Consider the following 26,798-nt stretch of genomic DNA (forward strand, 5'->3'; position numbering starts at 1 on the left):
GACTTACGATGGAAATGCTCTTAATTACTAAGTACTCTTGCTTTGTACTACAGACTTTCCCATTAGATCCCCTTCTGGTGACTTAATTTTTCCTTTTGTATCCCTACCTGCCATTCTTTCCAGTTAATATTCTGAATGAAGTACTCAATGGCTAATTGTAGTTAATGTGACGTTGTTTTTTTCTTTTTCTCTGCCCAGATATAGGTTTGACCCTCGTCTCATGTTCAACAATCATGGCAGTGTCAGGACTCGAAGGTTTTCAAAACATCTGTAGCACCTCTGTGGTTGGATCCCTTGCACGCCTCTTTCTGATGAAGTGATTGTAGTAGGTGTGTCTGTAGCTAGTCTTCAAGACCATGCCTGGAAGGGTTTCTGGACTGGCTTTAAGTCCTGTTTGAAAAAGCAACCCAATCAGCTGACTTCCTTGTGCAGTGTGTTAAACTGTGAACTCTGCCTGTGTGTCAGGAGTGGCTGTCCCTAGTCCCTTCATTCAACTGGTGATGATACTCCTGAGGTCTTTGCTCTCACCAAACCCTTTCTGTCCTGGGGCCACAGTTCTTGATTATTCCCCATGTGTCTAGATTTGTAAATCCATTCAGATAAATGGCAATGCTTTAGGGGGGCAAGGTTTTTGGTATACAGCTTGACCTAAAATCAGAGGACCTGCATAGCATTCGAGATTGAACACGTCACTATCAAAAATACTAATATCACATGGCTTGAAGCATACCATCAGAGTTGAACCATCTGATTAAGAACAAATACCATTGGTTTTAGATCAGTAGAAATACACTTTATAATATCCATCACAATGGATCACAAATTCAAAACGCATCAGTGAAGCTCTGTTCATTTTTTGGCAATTCTGGGCTGGTGCTACACTGAATTAGAACAGTAGCAAGCTTTTGGTAAAGGCTAATTCCAGGTAGTTACTGAAGGTGATGGACATCTACTTTCCAGTGGCTGCTAATCACATGGAGTGCCAGTGAACACCAGGGGTATCTGGGGAATGTCTCTTCTCTTGGTACTTTCCTTTCTCGGCTCTGAAATATAAAGTGGGTTAAGTATTTCAGCAGAGAAGAACTTCCAAGGGTTGGTGAAGGTTGTGTTTTCTGAGGGCCTTCTGCAGGTAGGGCTCTCTGGTTAACAGGTTGAAGGGCTATAAATCAGGGTGTAGTAAGTGCCTGTCCGGCAGGGAGCCTGGGTTCTAGTCCTATGTGTGAAGTTGTGAGACTCCCTCTGCATATTGCTGACATTCTGTTCATTTGTTACAAGATGTAAGAATTCCTTAGAGTTGATGCAGAGTACCAACTACTTACCTTCTTCCCTTTCAGCAAAACTTCTTGAGTTTTTGGAGTCTTGTGTAACTTGGGCCTAATTCACTATTCCTCTGTCGAAACCCGATCTTCTTGAGATTTCCTCACTGTTTAGAACACCTGCATTTCTGTCTCTTGGCTCGAAGACCACTCCCATTTCTTGTGTTTTCTTCACAAGAAGGTTAATTGGTGATGTGGCAGCAGGGGAGGAGGAGGAACCGTGGTTTATAACCTGTTCAACTCAGGCAGTAGTGATTTTAGCTTTATGTAAGGTCCTAGGTTGAGCTTTAAGCACTTTGTAAGACATGGCCATAAGTAACTCACAATTCCAGATAGCCATGTTGGGTTAACAGCCATTGGGTTTATTCCTTTACCTCATACAATCCCAGTAACTGGTGGTATTTAGAGGTGAAATGGGCAAGTGAAATGAATACCTCTGCTGTGACCATTTTAGGAAAAGAAATTCTAACCATTTTGTGACTAAAAGCAAACTACCATGTTGAGTATGGGTATTGGCTTTATTCTACACTTTTGAGTCTTCACATTCATCAGTCGGCTTCCACATTAATGGAAGTTGACCACGGTTATTCCTGAATAAAGAGAAAACAACTCTTACCAGGTCTTCTACTGTGATGTCATATTACTCAGTTTTACGATGCTCGTTCCTGAAAGCAGATGACGTAGTAAGAGTGACACAAATCAGCCGCTGATAGTATTCCTGTCCCACTGCTCTTACATTCATCAGACTTTTGTCTGGGGGGCAGGCAGGGCAGGGAATGCAGTGAAGCCCTTTTATTTTTGTACCCCTGATTTTTGAATGGCCTCTAGTTTGACTTTTTCTCGTGGACTGGTTGCATTCTGGATCTACACTAAAATCATCTTTCATAAAGAGACCTCAGTTTCTAGACTAGCAGACCACAAAATGCACTGGAATTTTTCAGAACGATATGTACAAGGGCCCCACTGCAAGAGGCTTGCCTTGTTTCTCTCTTAATTGTACTGATTTGATTTTGATTATTTTCCCTTTTAAGAAGACCAGGTCCGTATGTATTGGTAATAGAAAACTGTAACCATTAGGAACGAACAGAGGTCTTGGGGAAGAATAGAGATTTTGCCTTATAAGATTTCCTATTACAAAGCTCTCCCGCAAGTAAAATTACATTCCCTACAACTACAAAGTAGGGCATGCCTTTTCAGTATCTTTGAATTTGACCAATGGTGCTGTTGCAAAATACATTTTAATTGACAACAGTAGGGTTTTTGTACAACATAGTAATGATAGCCATGGAAGGTTATATTTCTGTGTCCAAGGACTAGCGTTTTAATGAAAGAAGATAAAATTGTCCCAGGATCCTTATTAAGAGAAAGCAAAGGGTATTTGAACTGATCCACCAGTGGAACTAGGTGAGGATATTTGGGTCTTTTGTTTCACCACCGCTTAGGTCCAACTGAATTTGTGAATTCATGTGTTTGCATCATCTGTTCTTAGAAGTTATTCTGCCCTGGCTCTGTGTCATCTCAGTCATTTGACTAAGGAAGTGCCCTTTGAAGGACCCTGTTCACTGCTGCACTTTTCAATGAATTAAAATTTATTTCTGTTCTAGTGGGAATGTGTCCTTTGTTTTAGTCCACAAGCAGTAATTTTGACAAGATGTTCTTTGCTGTATACTCTTTAATGTTTTGATCACTCACCTAGTACTAGAGATGGGCTGCTTCGCATTGGGTACCATAGTCCCTACCTGGAAACCTCGTTCGTGTGTATGTGTGGTCCCTGCTGCCCAGTATCCCTGAATGAGCACCATGTAGAAAATCCTTACTGATAAATCTTTATGCATTTACAGTTTGGAGAGAAAAAAAAAACTTACCTTGACCAGCTTTAAATTAGATAAACGAAGCTCACCGTCAAAGGTTCCTTGCCTTGATGTTCAGTCATGTGATCCACTGCCCTAAATGAGAAGTAAGTCCTACTGGAGTTGACAAACTTTTTCTTAAAGGGATAGTTAATATTTTAGGTTTGCAGGCTATGTCTCTATCACAGCTACTTAATTCTGCTTCAGTACAAAAGTAGCCATAGACAACACAAATGAATATGCATGGCTATGTTCCAACAAAACTTTACCCAAAAAAAAGCATAATTTGCCAACCCCAGACCTAGTAGGTTGCCTCTTATAAGTTCTGAAGACCAAGCAGAAAAACAAGATGTTAGAAGATACCCACCCATACCATGAAGTTTCCAGACTACTATACTATCAGAAAAACAAGTAATTGAGTTTATCACAGTATCAAGCCACCAAGGAAGAGGAGAACATTTATTTACTTAGACTAAAAGTGAGGGTAAGTACAGACTCTACTAAATCCATTTTTCTAATATGTAGCGCCCCCTGAGACTGTACCCTGCCCTGTAGAACCAAACACTACAGATTTAGTATTTGTTTCACCTTCTTTCTCTGCCTGCCATGGGTTTAAAGAGCTAGTCACGTGTGTACCTTGAAGTCTGTAGTGGCAAGAGCAGAGAACCTAGGGGCCCCAAGCTGAACGCACTGTGCAGACACCTTTACTGATGGCCTAGGAATTACTATATAAGATTTGCATGTGGGACATGGGAGCCGGCTTCAGGACTACCACAGAGTAGATGACAGTTCTAAATCTTAGTCTTTGAGAGGAAGCTTTCATTACCACCTTCTGCTGGTGAGACCTGAGCTCTTATATATCCTCACCACCTGCCCCTCAGACTGCTGCTGATAGGTCCTCAAAGGGCAGAGAAATACACAGAATGGTTGTAATTAGTATTTATTGTGATAAAAATGGCTCCGCCAACAAGCTGCTTTCCTCAGCTTAGTTTATCCAAGCTCACAAAGCTCATTAGTCAAAGAGTCAAGGTTTCAAAGATGTGGTCTATTAAACTCTGCTCTTGCTCTGACCTAAGAAGGATTTTACCCTCCCTCATATGTCTGAGTGAGTGCCTACTCTGCCTGGACGTGGGCTGGGTTATGAAAGGAAATTACTCTCTTCCTGACCCCCAGGACATTACTATGTAGATTGAAAACTCATCCCTGATATCTGTAGTTACAGGGAAAACACAGTTTCAGACTAAGAAGGGGAGTTGACACTACCATTCGAGTGGCTTCTCAAAGTGAAAACAGCTCCTCTGACAAACCCTTAACTAGACTCACCAAGAATAATAGGGGCTCAATTAAGTAAAATCAGAAGTGAAAGGGAAGACGTTACAACTGTACCACACATATACAAAGGATCATAACAGAGTACTATGAACAACTAATTATATGCCAACAAATTGGATAACCCAGAAGAAATGGATAAATTCCTAGAAACACAGCCTTCTAGGATTGAATCATGAAGAAATAGAAAATGTGAATAGTCTGATCACTAGTAAGGAGATTGTAATCAACAAGCCTCCCAGGGCTTCCCTGGTGGCACAGTGGTTGAGAATCTGCCTGCCAATGCAGGGGACACGGGTTTGAGCCCTGGTCCGGGAAGGTCCCACATACTGCAGAGCAACTAGGCCTGTGTGCCACAACTACCGATCCTGTGCGTCTGGAGCCTGTGCTCCGCAACAAGAGAGGCCGCGATAGTGAGAGGCCCGCGCACTGCGATGAAGAGTGGCCCCCACTCGCCGCAACTAGAGAAAGCCCTCACACAGAAAGACCCAACACAGCCATAAATAAATAAATAAATAAATAAAATTTAAAGGGAAAAAAAAAAAGCCTCCCAATAAAAGTCCAGGACCAGGTAGCTTCACTGGTGAATTCTACCAAGCACTCAAAGTGGAACTAATACCAGTCCTTCTCAAACTCTTCCAAAAACAGGAGAGGAAGGAACACTTCCAAAATCATTTTATGAGGCCAGCATTACTCTCATACCAAAACCAGACAAGGACACCATAAGAAAAGAAAATCACAGGTCAATATCCCCAATAAACATAGAGGCAAAAATCCTCTAATAAGATATTAGCAAACTGAATTCAACAATACATTAAAAGGCTCATACACCATGATCAAGTGGAATTTAGTACAAGGATGCAAGAGTGGTTCAACATCCACAAATCAATGTGCTATATACCACATTAACAAAATGAAGGATAAAAAACATCATCTCAATAGTTGCAGAAAAGGCATTTGACAAAACTCAACTTTCATGACAAAAACTCAGAGATACAGAGTAAACATACCTCAACATAAAAGTCATAGATGACAAGTCCACAGCCAACAATGAAAAGCTGAAAGCCTTTCCTCTAAGATGAGGAAAAAGACAAAGATGCCCACTGTCACTTTTATTCAACATAGTATGGGATAGCTGATTCACTTTGTTATAAAGCAGAAACTAACACCATTGTAAAGCAATTATACTCCAATAAAGATGCTAAAAAAGAAAACTATATGTAAAATATTTTTTCTAATAAAAAGTCAAGAAAGAAAAAAAAAAAAAACCCATAGTATTGGAAATCCTAGCCAGAGCAATTAGGCAAGTAAAATAAAAAGAATCCAAATCAGAAAGGAAGAAGTAAAACTGTAACTATTTGCAGATGACATATATAGAAAACCCTAAAGATTCCACACAAGAAAACTGCTAGAACTAATAAATGAATTCAGTATAGCTGCAAGATACAACATCAGTATACAAAAATCTTGTATTTCTATATATTAATAAACTATCAGAAAAAGAAATTAATTCCATTTATAACTTCATCAGAAAGAATAAAACAGTGCAGCATTGGTGATTTAGTGGTGAGCATAGCTACCTTCCAAAAAAGAATAAAATACCTAGGAATAAGTTTAACCAAGGTCAGAAACCTACACACTGAAAACTAAAAGACACTGATGAAAGAAATTGAAGAAGACACAAATAAATGGAAAGATATTCTGTGCTCATGGATTGGAAGATTAATGTTAAAATGTCCATACTACCCAAAGCAGTCTACAGATTCAATGCAATCCCTATCAAAATTCCAAAGACATTTTTCACAGAAACAGAACAAACAATCCTCAAATTTGTATGGAACCACAAGAGACCCCAAATAGCCAAAACAATCTTAAGAAAGACCAACAAAGCTGGAGGCATCATGCTCCCTGATTTCAAACTATATTACAAAGCTACAGTAATCAAAAGTGTATGGTATAGGCATAAAAACAGACACATGGATCAATGGAACAGACTAGAGAGCCCAGAAATAAACTCATGCATTTATGGTTAATTTATGACAAAGCCAAGAATATACAATAGGGAAAGGACAGTATCTTCAATAAATGGTTCTGGGAAAACTGGCAGCCACATGCAAAAGAGTTTATTAACTAGACTACTATTTTACACCATACACAAAAGTTAACTCAAAATGGATTAATGTAAAACCTGAAACCATAAAAATCCTAGAAGAGGGCTACCCTGGTGGCGCAGTGGTTGAGAGTCCGCCTGCCAATGCAGGGGACACGGGTTCGTGCCCCAGTCCGGGATGATCCCACATGCCGCGGAGCGGCTGGGCCCGTTAGCCATGGCTGCTGAGCCTGTGCGTCCGGATCCTGTGCTCCGCAACGGGAGAGGCCACAACAGTGAGAGAGGCCCGCGTACCGCATGAAAAAAAAAAAATCCTAGAAGAAAACAAGCAGTATGTTGCTTGACATCAGTACTGGTGATTTTTTGGATCTGACTCCAAAAGCAAAGGCAACAAAAACAAACAAGTGGGACTATATCAAACTAAAATGTTTCTGCATAGAAAAGGAAAACATGACAAAATAAAAGGGCAGCCTACTGAATAGAAGAAACTGTTTAGAAATCATGTATGATAAGGGGTTAATATCCCAAACATGTAAAGAACACGTACAACTTAATAGCAAAAAACAATTAAAAACTAGGCAGGGGCTTCCCTGGTGGCACAGTGGTTGGGAGTCTGCCTGCCGATGCAGGGGACATGGGTTTGTGCCCCGGTCCGGGAGGATCCCACATGCCTTGGAGCAGCTAAGCCCGTGTGCCACAACTACTGAAGCTCACACACCTAGAGCCTGTGCTCTGCAATAAGAGAAGCCACCGCAACGAGAAGCCTGCGCACCACAAGGAAGAGTAGCCCCTGCTCACCGCAACTAGAGAAAGCCCGTGCACAGCAACGAAAACACAATGCAGCCAAAAATAAATAAATAAATTTTATTTAAAAAACAAAGAGACAAGGGTGGGGGGGTGGGGAGGGGGAAGGGTGAGCTGTGACAAAGTGAGAGAGTGGCATGGACATATATACACTACCAAACGTAAAATAGATAGCTAGTGGGAAGCAGCTGCATAGCACAGGGAGATCAGCTCGGTGCTTTGTGACCGCCTGGAGGGGTGGGATAGGGAGGGTGGGAGGGAGGAAGACGCAAGAGGGAAGACATATGGGAATATTAGTATTTGTATAACTGATGCACTTTGTTATAAAGCAGAAACCAACACACCATTGTAAAGCAATTATACTCCAATAAAGGTGTTAAATAAAAAAAGGGGGAGTTCACTGGAGATCCAGTGGTTAGGACTCGGCACTTTCACCGGCCATTGCCCGGGTTCAGTTCCTGGTTGGGGAACTAAGATATTACAAGCTGTGCAGCATGGCCAAATAAAAAAAAATTTTAATTAAAAAATTTTTTTTAATTTTTAAATTAACTTTTTAATTTTAATTTTTTTTAATTTAAAAAAATTTAATTTTTAATAAAATAATAAAAGACAAAGACAAGGATGTGAAGAAAAGGGAACCCTTGTGCACTGTTGGTGGGAATGTATATTGATATAGGCACTATGGAAAACAGTATGGAGGTTCCTAAAAAAATTAAAAATAGAACTACCATATGATCCAGTAATCCCACTTCTGGGTATTTATCTGAAAAAAAAAAAACCAAAACATTGATTTGAAATCCCACATTCATTGCAGCATTATTTATAATAGCCAAGATATGGAAACAACCTAAGTATCCTATCCATCAAAGGATGCATGGATAAAGATGTACATATATACATACAATAGAATACTATTCTGCCATTAAAAAAGAATGAAAAAATAAAAAGAATGAAATCTTGCCATTTGTGACAATATGGATAGACCTTGAGGGCATTATGTTAAGTGAAATAAGTCAGAGAAAGAAACATACTTTATTATCTCATTTTTTAAAACATTTTTATTGGAGTATAATTGCTTTTCAATGGTGTGTTAGTTTCTGCTGTAAAACAAAGTGAATCAGCTGTATGTAGACATATATCCCTATATCCCCTCCCTCTTGCGTCTCCCTCCCACCCTCCCTATCCCACCCCTCTAGGTGGTCACAAAGCACCGAGCTGATCTCCCTTATTATCTTACTTATACGTGGAATTAAAAAAAAAAAACCAACTACAACAGGACAAAAACGAAGCTCATAGATATGGAGAACAGATAGATGGTTGCCAGAGGTGGGGGTGTGGAGTGGGAGACATAGGTGAAGGGGGTCCAAAGGCACGAAGTTCCAGTTACAAAACAAGCCATGGGGATGTCATGTACACCGTAGTGACTATAGTTAATAATACTGAATTGCTTATTTGGAATTTGCTAAGAGTACATGTTAAACATCCTCATCACAAGAAAAAAAAATTTGTAACTACGTATGGCAATGTATGACTAATATAATGACCAAACCTGGTTTACCAAGAGAAACTGGGGCCAACCTTTTGCCAAAACCTATCCAATTGCAGGTACCTGGGACAGGGCAAAGCTGTTCAATGGTAGAGGCTCGACTTGTCTCCAAAGGGGGAATAAAAAAGTCTTACATACATTATATACTTGAAGAGTATAAGCAAACGCTAGTTTGCAGCTATAATTACTAAAAACAAGTAGAAGCTGCTTTGCTGGAATGGTTGCTAAACTGTTGGTCTCAGCACATGCTGGGAAATATTTTTTTTTTTTAATTTATTTATTCATTTATTTATTTTTGGCTGTGTTGGGTCTTCGTTTCTGTGCGAGGGCTTTCTCTAGTTGTGGCAAGCGGGGGCCACTCTTCATCGCGGTGCGCGGGCCTCTCACTGTCGCGGCCTCTCTTGCTGCAGAGCACAGGCTCCATACGCGCAGAGCTCAGTATTTGTAGCTCACGGGCCCAGCTGCTCCGTGGCACGTGGGATCTTCCCAGACCAGGGCTTGAACCCATGTCCCCTGCATTGGCAGGCAGACTCTCAACCACTGCGCCACCAGGGAAGCCCGGGAAATATTTTAATGGACTCTCTCGGCTGGCAGACCCCAGACACAAATCCAAGTCTTCCCTCCAGGGGTTCTCCATAACCCACAAAGGCTGGTGCAGGGGAGAACACAGCACAGGGGTGGAGCTGCTCTTTTAGCAGTTGCTACAGGCCAAGATTCTGACCTGCTTTCTTTTTTCTTTTTTTTTGTTTTTGCGGTACGCGGGCCTCTCACTGCTGTGGCCTCTCCCGTTGCGGAGCACAGGCTCCGGACGCGCAGGTTCAGCGGCCATGGCTCACGGGCCCAGCCCGCGGCATGTGGGATCTTCCCGGACCGGGGCACGAACCCATGTTCCCTGCATCGGCAGGCGGACCCCCAACCACTGCGCCACCAGGGAAGCCCCTGGCCTGCTTTCTGAGGCACCTGTTGTCCAAGATCATCAGACGCTACTTCCTTGCCTCATCCTAATGCTAGGAAAGTAGCTCAGAAATGCGAATGATTCTGTTCTTGCTTAAGTCCCTAAGAAAGTGGCTCCCCTGTGTCCTTTTCTTCCCCAATCCTCCCGGCTTTTCCCAGCTCCTCCCAGATCAGGCGAGAAGCACCTTTATTAGGCCTGACATCAACATGACATCTTGGATTCTTTCAGCAGTCTGCAATGAGTGACTACTAACTGAGTCATCTATCAGGCAGCCTTCGGCCTGTGACTGCACTTTTATGGATGCTCCCATAAAAAATGAAGCCCCGGGTGCCGAGTCTAGTCCTCTGTACAGCAGAAGAAAACAAAAACTGGGGGCCTCGGTCATCCTGCCCCCTTCCTCTTCCTGTAATGCCACTTAAGGCCCTAGTTAAGGGTTCAGCCAGGGGTGAACACTGACTTCACGAGGAGAGGCAGGAAGCTGTAGCTCAGGGTCTGCCTGTAGAGCAGCCCCATCCCTTCTCAAAGCTGCCCAAGTAGCTGTTTCCAGACACTGTGAAACGTTTAGTCCCACAGATGTTATGCCCTGCAGCTCAGAGAGATACAGAAAGAGCTGAAGATATGCTCCAGTCGCCACAGAGATTCCTATCTGGGGTGAGAATTCACATGCATGACAACACTGAGCAGAAACAAAGGCCAAAGGCCCCCAGACAGCACCTACGTGTGACCCTCTGGTCTGAATCGCTCAGCACCTCACAGTAACATGACAGCACGGGCATCCCTAGTCCCAGCTGCTCTGAGCATTTTGGGTCTAACTTGTAAGAGAAGACAGACAACACCCTGCCACTGTATTTATGGGGAGCACAAGGAAAGGCACTGAATGAAGATTTCTTGGTCTACGAATTGCCCTAGAATCTTTTGTTTTGCCGTCCCTGAACACGAGTCTAAAAAACAAAAACCAAGAAAATATTTGTTTGAAAAAATGTCCCTCCTGGAAATGACATCCTTAGGTGTTGCTTAGATGAATTTTAGTGTCAACATGATATGTAAACATCTTGGCCCAGTAGTAAAGCAGCCATACCACTATAGGAAGAAGGACTTGGAGAATAATACCACCTTACACTATGTCAGGCTTTGCGGTGTAGAATACCTTGACCTTCATTATCTTATTCGGTCCTCACATGAGCCCTGTGAGGAAAGCAAATGCATGATACCCTCCCACTTTACAGGGGAAAAAAAAGTTGAGCTTGATCCAGAGCAATTGCCATTGTAAATTTTAACTTGCCCTTGCCAAAGATGAACCCTTAACCTGTGGCGAATTATTTAGACCTATATAAGTTCCTTTCTCGTAACAGAGGCAAAACAGCTAGAGTGACGCCCATTAACAGGCTGCCCAAAATAGGCCCGAGAAACCAGTGGCCATTGTGTCGAAAATTTTCATGTAAATCATGAATTCTGCCAGGTAACTCCTGCTCATCCTTAAAATCTTAGCTGTAAGTCACTCCCTCAAGGAAGCCTTCTCTAACTGCCTTAGTAGGCTCTCACAGCACTCTGTACTTTATCTTTGTGACACTTACCGGTTTGCAATACTCATAGTCTGGTTTCCGTGAAGACAGGACCGTGATTTCCTGCTCAGCATAATCTACCCAGTACCTAACATCCTTGGGTAATTTATACATACGAACTAAAGAAGTTAAAACACTTGGTGTTCTACTCAAGTTTCTTTTTATGCAAAGAACAGAACAAACTAATATAAGTGACAGGAAAAAAAAAAAGGAAAAGGATGGTTGTAAGAATACAGCTATCACAGAACCCAACAGTAAACAGACATACTCATTCCTCAAATATGATTACAATTTGTTCTAAGCTGTTTGTGGGGGTGGGGGGGAAGAGGGAGGGAGGGGAATAGGAAGGGGTGGAAGGAAGGGAAGGAGGAAGAAAGGAAGGAAACAATCATAATTCACATTTTAATAAGCATAAACCCTACTGTATTTCCAATATGAAAGTAGGCTTAAATATTTAGAATATTATTGATCATATGCATTAAAGTTACATACTGTAAATAACTAAATTTCTGAGGGAACCAAAAAGTTGATAGCACCAAGCGACATCAGCACTTGTCATCTGGCAAACTTTTCAAAACTAGGCCAAATTAGAAATGTGTAGAACTCACTTTTTTTTTTTTTTTTTTGCACAAAATAACACTAATTTTTAAGGAAACTTACTTCAGTGCAAGGACCTTAAATACAAACATACCAAGTATATCTGTAGAATCTGTAGTGATGTCAACTGTCCTGTTCCTGAGGTGGTAATTTGCATCTTCTCTTTCTTGGCTGGTCTGTATGGTTAGAGGATTATCAACTCTGTTGATCTCTTAAGAATCCACTTTTGGTTTCATTGATTTTGTTTCTGTGTTCTATTTCATTTATTACCACTCTTTATTACTTCCTTTCTTCTGCTTACTTTGGGTTTGCTTTTCTTTTCCTTGTATCTTTAAGTGGAGACTGAGGTCATCCATTTGAGCCTTTTCATCTTTCCTAATAGGCATTTAGTACTGGGTTGGCCAAAAAGTGCCTTTGGTTTTTAAAGTAAAAATAAAAGACGCATTTTTCATTCTCACCAATAACTTTTTTGGACAACGTACTCACCGTTTTGTTCCACTACCTTCTGCCATTTTTCAGGCATCTTCATAATTCCATCTTCCCAAAACTTTTTATCTTTTTGAGCAAAGAACTGTTCCAGGTGCCTTTTACAATCTTGCAGGGAATTGAAATTTTTTCCATTAAGAGAATTTTGTAAAGACCAAAATAAATGGAAATCCAAAGGTGCAATGTCTGGTGAGTACACTGGATGAATCAGAACTTCCCAGCCAAACTGTAACCGTTTTTGCCTGGTCATCAAAGAAACATGCAGCTTTGTGTTATCCTGATGGAAGATTTTGTTTTCTATCGACTAATTCTGGACGCTTTTTGTCAAGTGCTGCTTTCAGTTGGTCTAATTGGGAGCGGCACTTGTTGGAATTAATCGATTGGTTTTCTGCAAGGAGCTCATAATAGAGGACTCCCTTCCAATCCCACCATATACACAACATCACCTTCCTTGGATGAAGACTGGCCTTTGGTGTGGTTAGTGGTGGTTCATTTCACTTACCCCATGATCTCTTCCGTTCCACATTATTGTACAGTATCCACTTTTCATCACCGGGACCTCCCTGGTTGCGCAGTGGTTAAGAATCCACCTGCCAATGCAGGGGACACGGGTTCAAGCCCTGGTCCGGGAAGATCCCACATGCCACGAAGCAACTGAGCCCGTGCACCACAGCTACTGAGTCTGTGCTCTAAAGCCCGCGAGCCACAACTACGGAAGCCCGCAAGCCACAACTACTGAAGCCCACGCGCCTGGAGCCCGTGCTCCAGAACAAGAGAAGCCACCATGGTGAGAGCCCCACGCACTGCAACGATGAGTAGCCCCTGCTTGCCTCAACTTAGAGAAAGCCTACATGCAGCAACAAGCAAAAATAAATAATAAATAAATTTTTAAAAAAACGGAACATTTTCATTATGTTTCAGTAGAGAATCGCACGCGAAAATATGGTCAAGAAGGTTTTCTTCACTTATGTGGAACCCACACATCAAAGTGATTAACATAACCAAGCTGGTGCAAATGATTTTCGACTCTTGATTTGGATATTTTTTGAGTATGTCGGCTGTCTCTCGCATGGTATAACGCTGACTGTTCTCAATTAATGTCTCGATTTGATTGCTATCAACTGGTCTATGCAACTGTGGAGCATCATCCAGTGAGAAATCTCCAGCACGAAACTTCACAAACCACTTTTGACAGGTTCGATCACTCTCAGCACCTTCTCCACACACCGCACAAATCTTTTTTGCATTTCGGTTACGTTTTTAACTTTCTTGAAATAATAAAGCATAATATGCCAAAAATGTTGCTTTTTTTATTTCCACCTTCAATATTAACACATTTTTGACCGGAGACGTATTACAGCCACAGGCGTTAGCGTTTCTGCAAAAATCCCCCAGTCAATAATCTGTTAAAACGGCTACACAAAAACTCACCAATTTTGATGTCTTTTTTTAAATGCACGCTGATATGACGGCTATCACACACAATCTAACAAAATTGTTTTGAATGAAGTTAAAGACAACTAAGTGCTACTAGAGCCATCTTACGGGAAAAAACGAACGAAACTTTTGGCCGACCCAATACTGTAAATTTCCCTCTATTTCTACTCTGGATCCCATCGGAGAAATGGGCACACGAGTACAGAGCTCACGTAAACAAAGATAATGCCTTCCTGAGGGAAGAGGGTATGATCCAACAGCTAACAAATACCAAGTAGGTTCCGAATTTACTCTTTCCATCTCCCAGAAGCCACACGGCCTTCTCCTCTCTGCTTCTCCTGCTTTCTCTGCAGTCTTTCTCTGTCCCTGAAACAAGGCCCAATGGTGGGTTCAGTTCCCTGGTTTATAAGTACCCATCACAGACTAACTACAATTCCTTTGTTTCTTTATTTAAAATTTTAAGAAAGTTTAACTGATCAACAGCCTTGTATCCCAGGTCTAACTAAGATCCAATTAGCCATGGTCAGGGCACAGGGTCAAGCTATGTATAGAATTATCCTTTCCAGTGCTAAATGAGGCAGGTCAGGGAGCCTCTCTGCAGGCTAGCCATTACTCTCAGTATGGAAGTAATTTGTTTAAAAGAGAGAGAGAGGTACAACTGTGCACATGGATATATCCTTTCAGTCTCTGAAATACTCTGGAGAGCTCTAAGATTTACAGTTAGTATTTGAAAAAACATGGGGTGCTTATTAAAGTAGCAGATTCTCAGGGCCTAGTATTAGCTTTGGCGTGGGGGAAGATTTTTAAATCCTCCTTTTAAAACTCAGCACCTCCAGTAGTTCTGGAGGTGGTCCATAAAGAGACAGAGTAATAACTTCATTTTTGTCTTGAAATCTCTTCCAACAGATCTTAAAACACTGCCCTTTCCCAACTATTAGCTTCATAACTTTTCCCCCAAGACCTACTGCACCTCTGCTTGGATCGCCTTACTTGCAAAAGAACAAAAATTTTAAAATCAAGCTGGGGGTGGAAGGTGACACAGGGGACAGGAACATCCTTCCGGCCGCACCCACACCCTACACCCTAGCTCGTTACCTTCCTTGAAGCACACTCCCTTCCCCAGCACACACAACTCCTGCAGCAAGTTCATCTGGAAGAAAGGCAATGAGGCTTGGGCTTTTCTGAAGGCTGAGAGCCAGGTTCCTCGATTTCTAAGGCTGCGGTGTATTCTCAGATAAGCATCTTTTACTGATAAGGCATTCAGTGACATGCTTGATTTTACCTAAAAGTCATTGACTTGGAACATCTTCCTTGAGAGATCACACATGCAAGAAAAAACATTTGAAATGTTTGCCATTCGAAAAAGAATCTGAAGACACCATTTGTAGTTTTGAATAAAAGATTTGAATGTAAGCTATCGCCTCCCACCCACAGGGTAATAATTCAAGGATTCTAACTTTTGGCAAGACACCTCAGTGTGCTGCTCCAGAATTACTAGAGCTTTAGCAAATTTTATCGCACTTGAAAATCAGAAAGCCCTCTCGAGCAGAGCCCCCTAGAATCCCACTTTAGAGAAAAGGAACTCCACAGTGTTTAATTAATCTCCTGTGTCCACACAGGGTGGCTAAATTGAGGGGAGGGTGCACACACCAGGCAAACAACCAGATCTGTGCCACTAAAGACAGAGGCGCGTTCAAGGTAAGCCTCCTTATTTAGAAAAATCAATACCAACTCTCCTGGTTAAAGGAACTCCCTCCCTGGGAATTCCCTGGTGGTCCAGTGGTTAGGACTCTGCGCTTTCACCACTGAGGACAAGCCAGGCAGTGCAGCCAAAAAAAAAAAGGACCTCTCTCCCAAACACAAAGCCAAAACCCAACTTCTCTTGAAACTTACAAAGAGTCCTGATGTTTTGTTTATGTGCAAACATTTTCAAATGCCAATACTCACCTTTCTCAGCAAGGAGAAAAGACGAGCTTTTGGAGTTCAGCTGCCACCAAGTGAGTCACAAGTGACTTTGGAAACTAAGATGAAAAGGTCTGTCCTCTACCTGGTCATTCTCACCTTACAGAATTAAAGGGAAAGATCTGTCAAAAAACCGAAATGAAACCAAAATCACCAACCCCCAAAAAACAAAAACCAACAAAACTTAAAAAACCCAGGGGTGGGATGGATCGGGAGATTGAGACTGACATATATACACTACTATGTATAAAATAGATTAACTAATGAGAACAGACTGTTAGCATGGGGAACTCTCCTCAGTACTCTGTTGTGACCTAAATGGGAAGGACATCCAAGGAAGAGGTGATATATGTATACATGTGGCTGATTCACTTTGCTGTACAGCAGAAACTAACACAACATTGTAAAGCAACTATACTCCAATTAAAGAACAAACTAACCCTGCAGATGGAGTTAATACATCTTACCTCACAGTTATTTAACCTGCCCACTCCCTTCTACCACCACCACCACCCCCGCCCCACTTCTCCCCCCATCCTTATACAAAGCTGCTTACTTAATTTAGCACTTAATTAAGCAAGTAGTGATTCACACCAGACAGGTGTATACTTTCAAGACTTTGAATACTTAGTTTCCCATGTTTCTTTGGAGAGGACCATCCTTGATGAGGGTATAAAACTCCAGCGTTTGTAAGTATTTGGTGGCTCCTGGGAACTGTGACTTCTCCCTGAAGCTATTATTCCGGTGGTTCCAGGGAATTATTTTACTAATTACAGTGAGAACACGGGGTTTGGTTACCTGCTCTGTCAGTTTCTCCCACGCAACAGAACCTGTAAACAAAAACACAGGTAGGCGTCTCCTTCTGCCTAACTTAGTATAATCACTTAAATGGAATGCTAAATGAACAGCAACAACAAAAGGATGATAGAGCACTCTGACATCAAGCCACAAACCCCAACTGTGCCTAAAGAGGCCTGCTTTCAGATGAACTGCCCATTTGAGGCATCCTAATGGGCCCTTCACAGGTAGTTTTACTGAAAAACTCGGTACAGCTTATAGGAAAAGCTGGTGGACAGGCAGGGCAGCTCTGCCACTCACTCCCAGAGGGGCCGCGGGCAAGTTGCTGGACCTCAATGCGTTTGTTTCCTCATCTGTAAAATGAGGATGTTGACAATACCTATCTCATGGGAGAGAAAATGAGTTAATACATATTAAAGCTTTTCAGAATAATGCCTGGCACATGGTAAACACTGTGTTTGAACTTGCTATTATAGTACAGAAGGTCCCAACTTAATGATGGTTTGACTTACAGTTTTTCGACTTTACAATGATGTGAAAGTGATACGCATTCAATAGAAAATGTACTTGGATCTTTTTTTTTTAATTTATTTATTTTTACTTTTGGCTGCATTAGGTCTTTGTTGCTGCGCGCGGGCTTTTCTCTAGTTGCGGTGAGCAGGGGCTACTCTTCATTGCAGTGCGCGGGCTTCTCATTGGGTGGCTTCTCTTGTTGTAGAGCATGGGCTCTAGGCGCGCAGGCTTCAGTAGTTGTGGCACTCGGGCTCAGCAGTTGTGGCTCACGGGCTCTAGAGCGCAGGCTCAGTAGTTGTGGTGCACAGGCTTAGTTGCTCCGTGGCATGTGGCATCTTCCCAGACCAGGGCTTGAATCTGTGTCCCCTACATTGGCAGGCAGATTCTTAACCACTGTGCCACCAGAGAAGCACCTGTACTTGGATTTTGAATTGTGATCTTTTCCCGGGCTAGTGACATTTTTTGTTTACGAGGGTAAACAACCAATATACTTAGAACCATTCCGTCCAGACAACCATCCTGTTTTTCACTTTTAGGACAGTATTCAGCACATTACATGAGATATTCAACGCTTTATTCTAATAAAATAGGCTTTGTGTCAGATGATTGTGCCCGACTGTAGGCTAACGTACGTGTTCTGGGCAGGTTTAAGGTAAGCTAGGCAGAAAGATGACGTTCGGTAGGTTAGGTGGATGGAATGCACTTTTGACTTACGATATTTCCAACTTACAATGGGTCTATTAGAACATAACCCTACTGTAGATTAATGAAGATCTGTATAGAGACTCTCCCCCTTCTTTCAAAAACACAAAACTCGTAATCAGGATCACCTGACAGAGTCCCAAAACAGTGTACAATTCTTGAGAACTAATTTTGCAATGTAAGAATATTCATTTAAACTATTATCAACAGGTAACAAGTTCCTAGGGCAGGAAGCTAACTCCCTTTAAGGGATAAAAATTCCAAGACACTCCCACTGCACCTTGGGTAGTAACTGAGGCCAAACTTCCAACTAGATTCTTCTGGATATTTTGGTGAAAAAGATCTATATTGAGCCATCATTTCTATCATAATATTTTCACTTACAAAGCAGCTATGGTACTTGAAATGCTTTCCTCCTTACCGATTCACCAGTGCCTCTAGGGGGCAGTGCAGTAGTAAGAACACTTGCACCTTCTGGGCGCAGTGCAGTAGTAAAAACAAACACTTGCACCTGCTTCGCCAGTGCCTCTAGAGAGCAGTGCAAGTAGTAAGAACACTTGCCTCCAGCAGGCTTGGAAGCCTAAGAGGAGAAGCAGTTGCGCACCCATCCCATGTGAGACAGTCACACTGACCCCAAAAAAGATACTTTAATGTTGAAAGTGGTCTATTTTAAGGGTAGGAGGCCTCTGGGCAGGAATGGGTGGTGAAGGAAGAGGCTAAGAAAGAGACAATGTTCTATTTTGGTAGTGGTCACAGGGCAGCCACTTTATAATAATTTCTAACCTATTCACATGCTTTATAAACTTGTAAATATATGTATATTTCACAAAACAATTGTTTTACGAATGTGTTGTATGGGCAGACACTCACCTCTGGTTATTCTCCCCAGGGGATAAGGCAAAGGAAAAAATGACATTTGGGAGAACAAATGTGCCCCATTCAAACCTAGTGAAAGTTGTCATATTCCAGCCCGTGTCCCCAGGTATCTACAAAAGCAGCTCCTCCCCACCCCTGTGACCTTCTTTTACCTGGCGTATAACCATAAATAAAAACACACAAACATCAACTAACAACTTCAACTTTTAATAATGGAAACGATTTGCCATACCAGAAACAATTTTAGGGAAGAAAACTCTTCCCCATAAAAATAAGCTCATCAAAATTATAAATATTATAATTTTTTTACTTCTGCGATTTAAAATGCTCCCCTGCAATACTACCGCTTCACTTAACCTCGTTCCTGTACCATCACATATTGAAGAGAAAACAGTATTACAGCAAAGCTTAGATAGTTTAATTTAACGTAAGAATTTGTACAATGATTTTTTAAAATCTTTGGCCTCAGTGGCCTCTTACACATTAAAAATGCTGCCGCAGTCACCAGTGTTTGGGAGAGACCGTCGGTCTTCAAGAACCATGAACCGACAGAATTTCAACACAGTAAGTTTTCCAAATTGCAACTTGTAGTGCACCTGACAGTGAGCAAGGTCCTGGATAATACAGACGAGGATGCCTAATTTAGACAATCTACTTCAAGTAAAAAAAAAAAAATTTTTCACAGATACCCATCAGCTACTACTTTAAGGTTCTAACAGTGTCTTCATCTGAGAAACAAAGGCTTCACAAAATATGAACTTACTGGGATGGGTAATTAAAAGACCAGGTGGTCGATAACAGTATACTCACACCCAAGCCATCATCTGAATAGTAAAACCAGTATGAAAATCATGAAGGCGTTCCCTGAACAATGAAGGTAAAAGCGTTGGATGACAATGTCACTAAAACCTCACTGATGTGCTGAAAAGAACTTACATGCAAAATTAAACAAGATGTGCCATACATATTTTATAGCTATTTTTACTTTTTTTTTTCTTTCCAACTTTCCTTAAAAAGCTTAGGAAGATATGATTGTCTCAGTACGTGTGTGGCACAGAAGAAGCGACACTTACATCTGCCTCCAGCAAGACGGGTGTTCTCTGAAAAGTCAGAAGAGCCACCAAGAAGAGAACAGAAATGCAATAAAAAAGGCACAGTTCACTTAAGAGGCAAAGAACTGAAGCACCTTGGAATTTCAAAAAGAATCCATTAGGTGTCACCGAAGTGTTAACAATTCCTTGGGAATTTATAAACAAACAATATCTAGACTAAAAATAGACTGGCACAGTGCACCCCCTTCCTGTTGTTTTCAGATTAACTGCTGTGTGAAATGAGGTTATTAGCCTGCTTTAAGGAAGGCTCTTATTGCACATGCATTTCTTTGGTTTGCAGGAACATGCACTTCTGTTAAAATGTTTCCATAAAGAACCCCCTCTCCTGTGTGGTCCGCTGTGGATGGACACTGCCCGCCGCCTTACAGCCAGGTCACCCTTTGGAACTGAGGGTCTGACTGTCCTGGGTCTTTAATCCATACCCCTGTTCTACATTATGGAAGATCGCACTTCTATTGATAAGACAAAGGGAGAAGGGAAAGCAGGGAGGAGAGGGTAGGAGGAAGAAGGGAGGGAAAGACAAAAGGGAAACCGAGGGAGCGGAGGGAGTGACTGTCACAAGTATACTGGGAGCGCCTCACCTGACAAATCCCCCGGATGCTAACAATCTGGGCAAGTGCCTCCTCCCCAAACTCCTTTTCCACTTTGAAAAGGACCTCGGGGGAAAACTGTCACCTCACAGGAGTCATAGCAGATGCTCACTGCCCCATCAGCCCAGAGAAGCTGCACCAAACAGACCTTCCACTCCGGGAAGGAAGGCATAATGGGCGCTGGTCCACCGAGAGGGCGGCTCTGTCCCTGTTTGAAAGATTCACCTGCCTTCCCTGGTCAGCTGCAGTTAGTCCCTCCTTCTGGTCCAGCTCCTACTTTCTTTGGTTCTGCTTCCACATTTTACCCACTCATATTGTCAAGTAATATGACAATGGATTTCACGTCTCTAAACTGAAAGCTTCTAACTCGTCTACAAGCAAATTCACCTTCTCCTCTACCATCCACTTGCCCAAAACACCTCCCATCAGGGCTCCCCACTTCCACCCCACCTTCTTCCAAACTTGCTCTTTACTTTCTTTGTCAGACTCCTCCAAAATCCTTCACCAATTCCTCAGAGTTCCTAGCTTCCTGTGCCTTTCCATTCATATGGATCGTTGCCTGTGACATTTGAAAGAAAAAACAAACCATAACAGGTAGTTTCAACATGACAAGTATTCAGAGAGATTCCTCGTTAAGCTTTTAAAAAATCATTTGCACAACCCTAAGCTTAACATCATCATCACATAATTAACTAAAACAAAATAAGAGAAAAGGGAAAAAAAAACCCCGAGTCCATGCTTCAAAACACTCTAGAATGCTCCAGATGAGACTACAGGTTCACAGCTTGCCAAGAGGTAACACCGCAGTGCCTTAACAGAACAAGCTTGCAGAATCCCTTACAGAGGATGCCCACGGTGCAGGATACTGCGTGACCGGTTTGGGGAACTAGATCCAGAGATTTTTAAAGGGGAAAGGCCCTAGCATCATGGGGCAAGAGAACCGCCCTCCGACAAGAGACACACTGGCTGCTGGTTTGCACGCAGGTCCCGCACTGTCCCCAAGGGGCAGGGAGCCCCACGCTTTACCCGGGTTTCCAGGCCTCGCTGAGGGCTTCTTCCAGCTTGTGTCTGTAGGCCGCGTAGCGCTCCTTCAGGTTCTGTAGCTGCTCATCTTCTTCCTTATCCAAGATCCGCAAGAAATTCTGTAGCTCTGGCAGGCTGAAGGCTTCCCACTGTGAGAGAACACAAATATGAAAAAATGCCAGGTGTTTAATTCAGCATCAAGACTTAGGAATGCGGACGCCAGCGCAGGGAGGCGTGGCTGCCCTCCCCTCCCAACGCACACTGCCCAGCACTGCCCGGCCCTCTCGGGAGTCCTGGTGGACAAGAGCTGAGCCTCCCGACCAGATGTCCACGCCGTCCACTCCCTGCTCGGTTCACTCCCATCGCCCTCTGCTCCCCTCCTTCCAGCCTCCTCCAAAAGGGCTCTAAGGCCAAAGTCCTCCTTTAGACACTCTGACCCCCAGAGGCATGAGAGATAACTCCACACTCCCTCCACCTTCCCTCTACGGGGAGCCCTCATTGTCACTGCCTTCCTTCCCAGCTCCCACGATCAATCTCACCACCTCCTAGGCAGCTCTCCCTAGTGCTGTCCACCGCCATCTTCTCCTCCACCCCTGGGACAGCCTCCCAGCTCCACCCAAAAGCCAGCCTGAATACAAATACTCTCTGTAAAATGCCAATCTAAGCATTACCCTCCCCTGCTTGGAATCATTCAATGGCTTCCCTTGGTTGTTTCTGCTGAGTCTGAAAGACCCTCCCCTCTCCAGCCACATCTCTCTCACTGTGCCCCTCACTCATTACCTCACATGGCTTTGCACATGCTCTCCCTTCCTCCACTTCGCCTGGCGAACTCCTTCTCAACCTTCAAGTCCCAGCTTAAATGCCACTTTCTCTAGGAAGCCTGCCATGATTTCCTCCCCTTCTCTCCCAGCCAGGATTAAGTCTATTAGAGGCTCTCACTGATCTCTGGTAGCCTTGAACACAACCTGATCACAAAAAAAATCTAAAAATTATTATAATTATTTGCTTAGTATCTCTCTCGCCTACACTGCAGCTATTGTACTTTTCACTATTTGGGCTTTGTCTTTGGCCCTTGAGTTTCTGAGTTCTCTTTCTCTAATAGCAGCTGGTACTTAGCAGGCACAAAATAAATGTTTGTCGGGTTTTTCTTTAAAATTTTTTTAAATTTAAGCAGTGAGTATCAAGAAGGGTATATGGCTTCACCTGGGAGGGTTTTTTAAATTTTTCAACCTACACGTCCTCCCCACCCAAAAGGAGGCCCTGGGTCCTGGGCTGAGAATCACTGTCTGGGCCAGGAGCAATTTCTGATGGGGGATTCCCAGGGGTATGGGGTAGGGAAAAGACGAGATAACCAAATACAGGTGCAGAGAGAGGAGACAGAATAAAACCACCAAGTAGGCCAATGACAGAAGGCTCTCAGAGATTGAGTGTGTGCTAGTTATTAAAGAAAATGAGAAGTGAAGCAGGAGAGCAAAACTTTCTACATTAGAATATTCTGTTAATTTAAAAATGAACATCTTACTTTTCACATAAATTCTTCAAAGTAAAGACATTATAAAATATCATCTCCCTCCCACTCCCTGACAGCTATGGAAAGTTTCTTCCCTCAAGTCAGTTAACCTTGAAAACCTGAGAATCAGAACACAATACAGAGGTCAGAACACAATGTAAAGTGAATTTCAAAACTAAGCCAAGCGCTTCCCTGGTGGCGCAGCGGTTGAGAGTCCGCCTGCCGAATCAGGGGACACAGGTTCGTGCCCCGGTCCGGGAAGATCCCACATGCTGCGGAGCGGCTGGGTCCGTGAGCCATGGCCGCTGAGCCTGCGCTCTGCAGCGGGAGAGGCCACAACAGTGAGAGGCCCACGTACCGCAAAAAAAAAAAAAAAAAAACACTAAGCCAACGTAATTCCCTCCCAGACAATGTAGCTCCAACTGCACTAAACTATGTGCAACACTTAGAAACCAGCACCAAGAAAGATAAGACGCTGACAAGACTATGCTGATGCGTCTGGCTTGGGCTTGCAGAGCGAAGGCTGCTATGTGCCAAACTCAGAAGCCAAATTTTAGACTTCTGCACCCAGCTCTCTCCCCAAAATGAGAGTGGATTTTAAAAATTTCAAAACATGAGAATCGAAAGAAGCTTCCAAAATGTCCAAAATCATTGTCTTCCTAAAACTTCCTAGTTAAGTTCCAATTTACACTGACATATAAACATACTCTTTACTAAGCATGTTTACATACATTTCTAATTTGCGACTCAAAACCAACTTTTCTTTAGTCCCACTTTACAGATTATAAAACTGAGGACTGAAAAGATTAGAACATTTACCCAAGGTCGTGCTCCTAATCTAACAAGAGGAACGGTAGGAAGCAGAGTCTTGGTTTCCTAACTTTTAAACTAGAAACTCTATTCTCGCTGCATTACAAAATGTTCTACACGGACAATTCATGCCATTCAATTCATGCCATTTCCGAGTCCAGACAAAAGGCTGAGACCCAGAGCTTGAGAGATCTCCTCAAGTGACACTTGATCTAGAAGGACAGTCTGAAGTGCTCTTTCCTTCAACTGAGTTGACCTAAATACAATCCTCCCTGAAAAGAAAATGGCAAATGATGCACGTAGGAACATAATTTCTTAATCATCTGGGCAAAGAGGAAAGAAAGATTCTAGAAAGTTAGATGTCTTTTGTAGTAAAGAGATGGCGGTTCCTTTTACTTCCCGTTAGAGCGAAGGAGCCTGGGGGCTTTGGTTAGCAGCAAACATATGGAGAGTGTCGACTTTCAAAGCTCAGCTGGATTAGAGTAATTTGGAGGTAGAGGGGTGGAAATGACTCTCTGGGTGGAGATCAAGTTAAAAAAAAATTTATTTCCTCCCACCTCTGAAAATCACAGACCAACATAATGAGTGTTATAAAAGAATTATCTTGTAGGCTAACTTTGGGTTCATTTCTGACAACTCAAAAACACACAGGAAGGCACCCTCCCTCCACAGGACAACCTCTCCTCCCATGACAGGCGGACAGACACACAGACAGACACACAGGCACACACGTTCCCTCTCCCCTCCGCCGCCCCCATCCCGTCCTCCTCTGCAATGGCAAAGTCATTAGAGCAGAGCAATAAGACAGGGCCAGTTGGTCTGCAGAGTCCAAAGCAAGAAGGAACAATCACTTACCTCTCCAAATTCATGTTCACGGAGAACGAAACTGAGTGTGTCTGTCCTGGGCCCTGCTACCAAACGCAGAAAGAGTGGATGTTCCCGGTCTGAGAGCTTGCAGGCGTAGACTGGTGGGGAACAAGCGCCATGTCACAGACAGAGCACGACATCATTCCCCAGACCAGCACCCCTCACCACCCTGTGCCCAGACCAAGGCAACAGTGTTATTACCCTGGCTACCAAGGCACCATCCTCCTCATCTTGTTACCAATAAAAAGCCCACAGTGGAATGAATTCTATACTATTTCCATTCTATCTGCATAATAGAAACTGTGCCTTGATTAAAAAGGAAACCATTCTCAAGAATGAATTTAAATGAGTATCGCTCCTCAAATGGGCTTATGATTAATTCTGCTCCTCCTTTTAGAAAGCAAAATAGGGCTTCCCTGGTGGCGCAGTGGTTGGGGGTCCGCCTGCCGATGCAGGGGACACGGGTTCGTGCCCCGGTCCGGGAGGATCCCACATGACATGGAGCGGCTGGGCCCGTGAGCCACGGCCGCTGAGCCTGCGCTCCGCAACGGGAGAGGCCACAACAGTGAGAGGCCCGCGTACCGCAAAAAAAAAAAAGAAAGCAAAATAAACTTAAAAAAAGGATCTGCACACCCCTTTAAAAACAATAAAAAAAAACACCATCCCAAGAACATGAAATCAGAACTCTAGAAGCAAATCTCTCTACAGATTAATTTAGAATTAGCAGCCGCAAACAAACGAAGCAGTCCATCCAAACACAAGCTCTGGTGGCTTTAAGCCCAGCTTACACACACACACACACACACACACACACACACACAGTACTGGCATTGCCTTGTAGGGTTGAAAGATTTGCCATGTGGGTAATATATCAGCAAGATGCTATCACGGTCAGATTATGCAGCTAAAGTCCAGGTGGGCAGGCAAAGAAGCTGGCAGGACAAAATACCATCAATTGACCTGTATTATTTCAGTACTTCCGGATACAACTGCATTGTAGGTGCTGATTTCCCTGTAGATGTAAACTTCCCCCCACTGCTGAGCCTGTGTCCTCTGGAGGACAGGAACCTTACCCTATTCATCTCTTTATTCTGCAGGCCCAGCCCATAATACGGTTTGAAGAAACATGAGCATACTCAGCATCTAGCTGGGTTTCATCCCCAGGCAACCAAAGGATTTTCCCATCATGCCAAGGTGAGTTTATTTTCTGCTCCAGCTGCTATAGGCTCAACCCAGAAAAATTAGGGAAAGCTTAAATGTTCACATATACACACCATTTTCAAATTAGCACTTAGTGAATCACTGAATCACTTCTTGTCCACCATTGGTATCAATTTCTGTTCAATGATGACCTGACCTGGAATATCTTATTCAGTTTCATGCAGTAATTTAAGATTCTCTTTTTAGGGGCTTCCCTGGTGGCGCGGTGGTTGAGAGTCCGCCTGCCGATGCAGGGGACGCAGGTTCGTGCCCCGGTCCGGGAGGATCCCACGTGCCGCAGAGCGGCTGGGCCCGTGGGCCATGGCCGCTGGGCCTGCGCGACTGGAGCCTGTGCTCCGCAGCGGGAGAGGCCACAGCAGTGAGAGGCCCGCGTACCGCAAAAAAAAAAAAAAAAAAAGATTCTCTTTTTAATCCACTGATTGTGGGTATTAAGTTCAGACAGGCGGACCCCAGATCAAAATGTTATTTGCGCATTGCATGAGCCCCTGGGGGGCCGGGGGGCCAACATGCCCCCGGGTAACACCTAGTGCAAGGCAGGCTAAGGGAAAAGGAGAGCCCAAGGCTGTGCCATTTACATAAGTCTGTAATGTGCACTAATACACATGTGCCTCCGGATCCTCGGGTCTCGGGAATGCAAGGCCACCAATCACTCCATGTTCGGATGCACATCCAATGTCGATGTGCTACTGAAAACTTCAAGCTCAGATGCATTCTCTTCTGTCCGAAAGAGAATTAAAATCAAAGTGATGGAAAAAAGAAAAGAAAAAAGGCTATCCACCTGTGCACATCACAAATCCTCCATAAATACCCATCGCATATGGC

The 26,798-nt window shown here is 43.2% G+C and overlaps 2 protein-coding genes and 1 long non-coding RNA gene across 14 annotated transcripts in view; 1 reads left to right on the forward strand and 2 right to left on the reverse strand.

Moving 5' to 3' along the window:
- GNS (glucosamine (N-acetyl)-6-sulfatase) overlaps positions 1-26,798 on the forward strand; it is a 77,484-nt gene that overhangs the window by 49,165 nt on the left and 1,521 nt on the right. The window contains exon 14 of one of the 3 annotated variants that reach the window (XR_004351632.1): positions 25,853-25,949. Coding sequence is in view for 2 of the 3 variants with exons in the window: in XM_032644301.1 (XP_032500192.1) it covers positions 19,861-20,056 (196 nt within the window). In the remaining variant the exon portion in view is untranslated. Of the gene's footprint in view, positions 1-198; positions 2,920-19,860; positions 20,091-25,852; positions 25,950-26,798 lie in introns of those variants that run through there. The other 2 variants (XM_032644303.1, XM_032644301.1) reach the window with 2 other exon arrangements.
- Positions 1-26,798, reverse strand: part of RASSF3 (Ras association domain family member 3) — a 108,873-nt gene that overhangs the window by 15,711 nt on the left and 66,364 nt on the right. For 2 of the 10 annotated variants that reach the window (XM_032644308.1, XM_032644307.1), the window contains exons 4-7: positions 24,744-24,853; positions 21,572-21,717; positions 13,058-13,145; positions 590-3,262 (exon numbers count right to left, since the gene is read on the reverse strand). In XM_032644308.1, the coding sequence (XP_032500199.1) occupies positions 3,242-3,262; positions 13,058-13,145; positions 21,572-21,717; positions 24,744-24,853 (365 nt within the window). In that variant the 3' untranslated portion in view covers positions 590-3,241. Of the gene's footprint in view, positions 1-589; positions 3,263-12,099; positions 16,077-16,752; positions 16,785-21,571; positions 21,718-24,743; positions 24,854-26,798 lie in introns of those variants that run through there. The other 8 variants (XR_004351634.1, XR_004351637.1, XR_004351636.1 and 5 more) reach the window with 8 other exon arrangements.
- LOC116760063 lies at positions 12,081-12,615 on the reverse strand. The gene is made up of 2 exons (XR_004351638.1): positions 12,556-12,615; positions 12,081-12,444 (listed from the first exon to the last, which is right to left on the reverse strand). It is a non-coding gene; the product is annotated as an uncharacterized LOC116760063 (long non-coding RNA).

The sequence above is a fragment of the Phocoena sinus genome, chromosome 10 (assembly GCF_008692025.1).
Source record: "Phocoena sinus isolate mPhoSin1 chromosome 10, mPhoSin1.pri, whole genome shotgun sequence".
Classification (NCBI taxonomy): Eukaryota; Metazoa; Chordata; class Mammalia; order Artiodactyla; family Phocoenidae; genus Phocoena; species Phocoena sinus.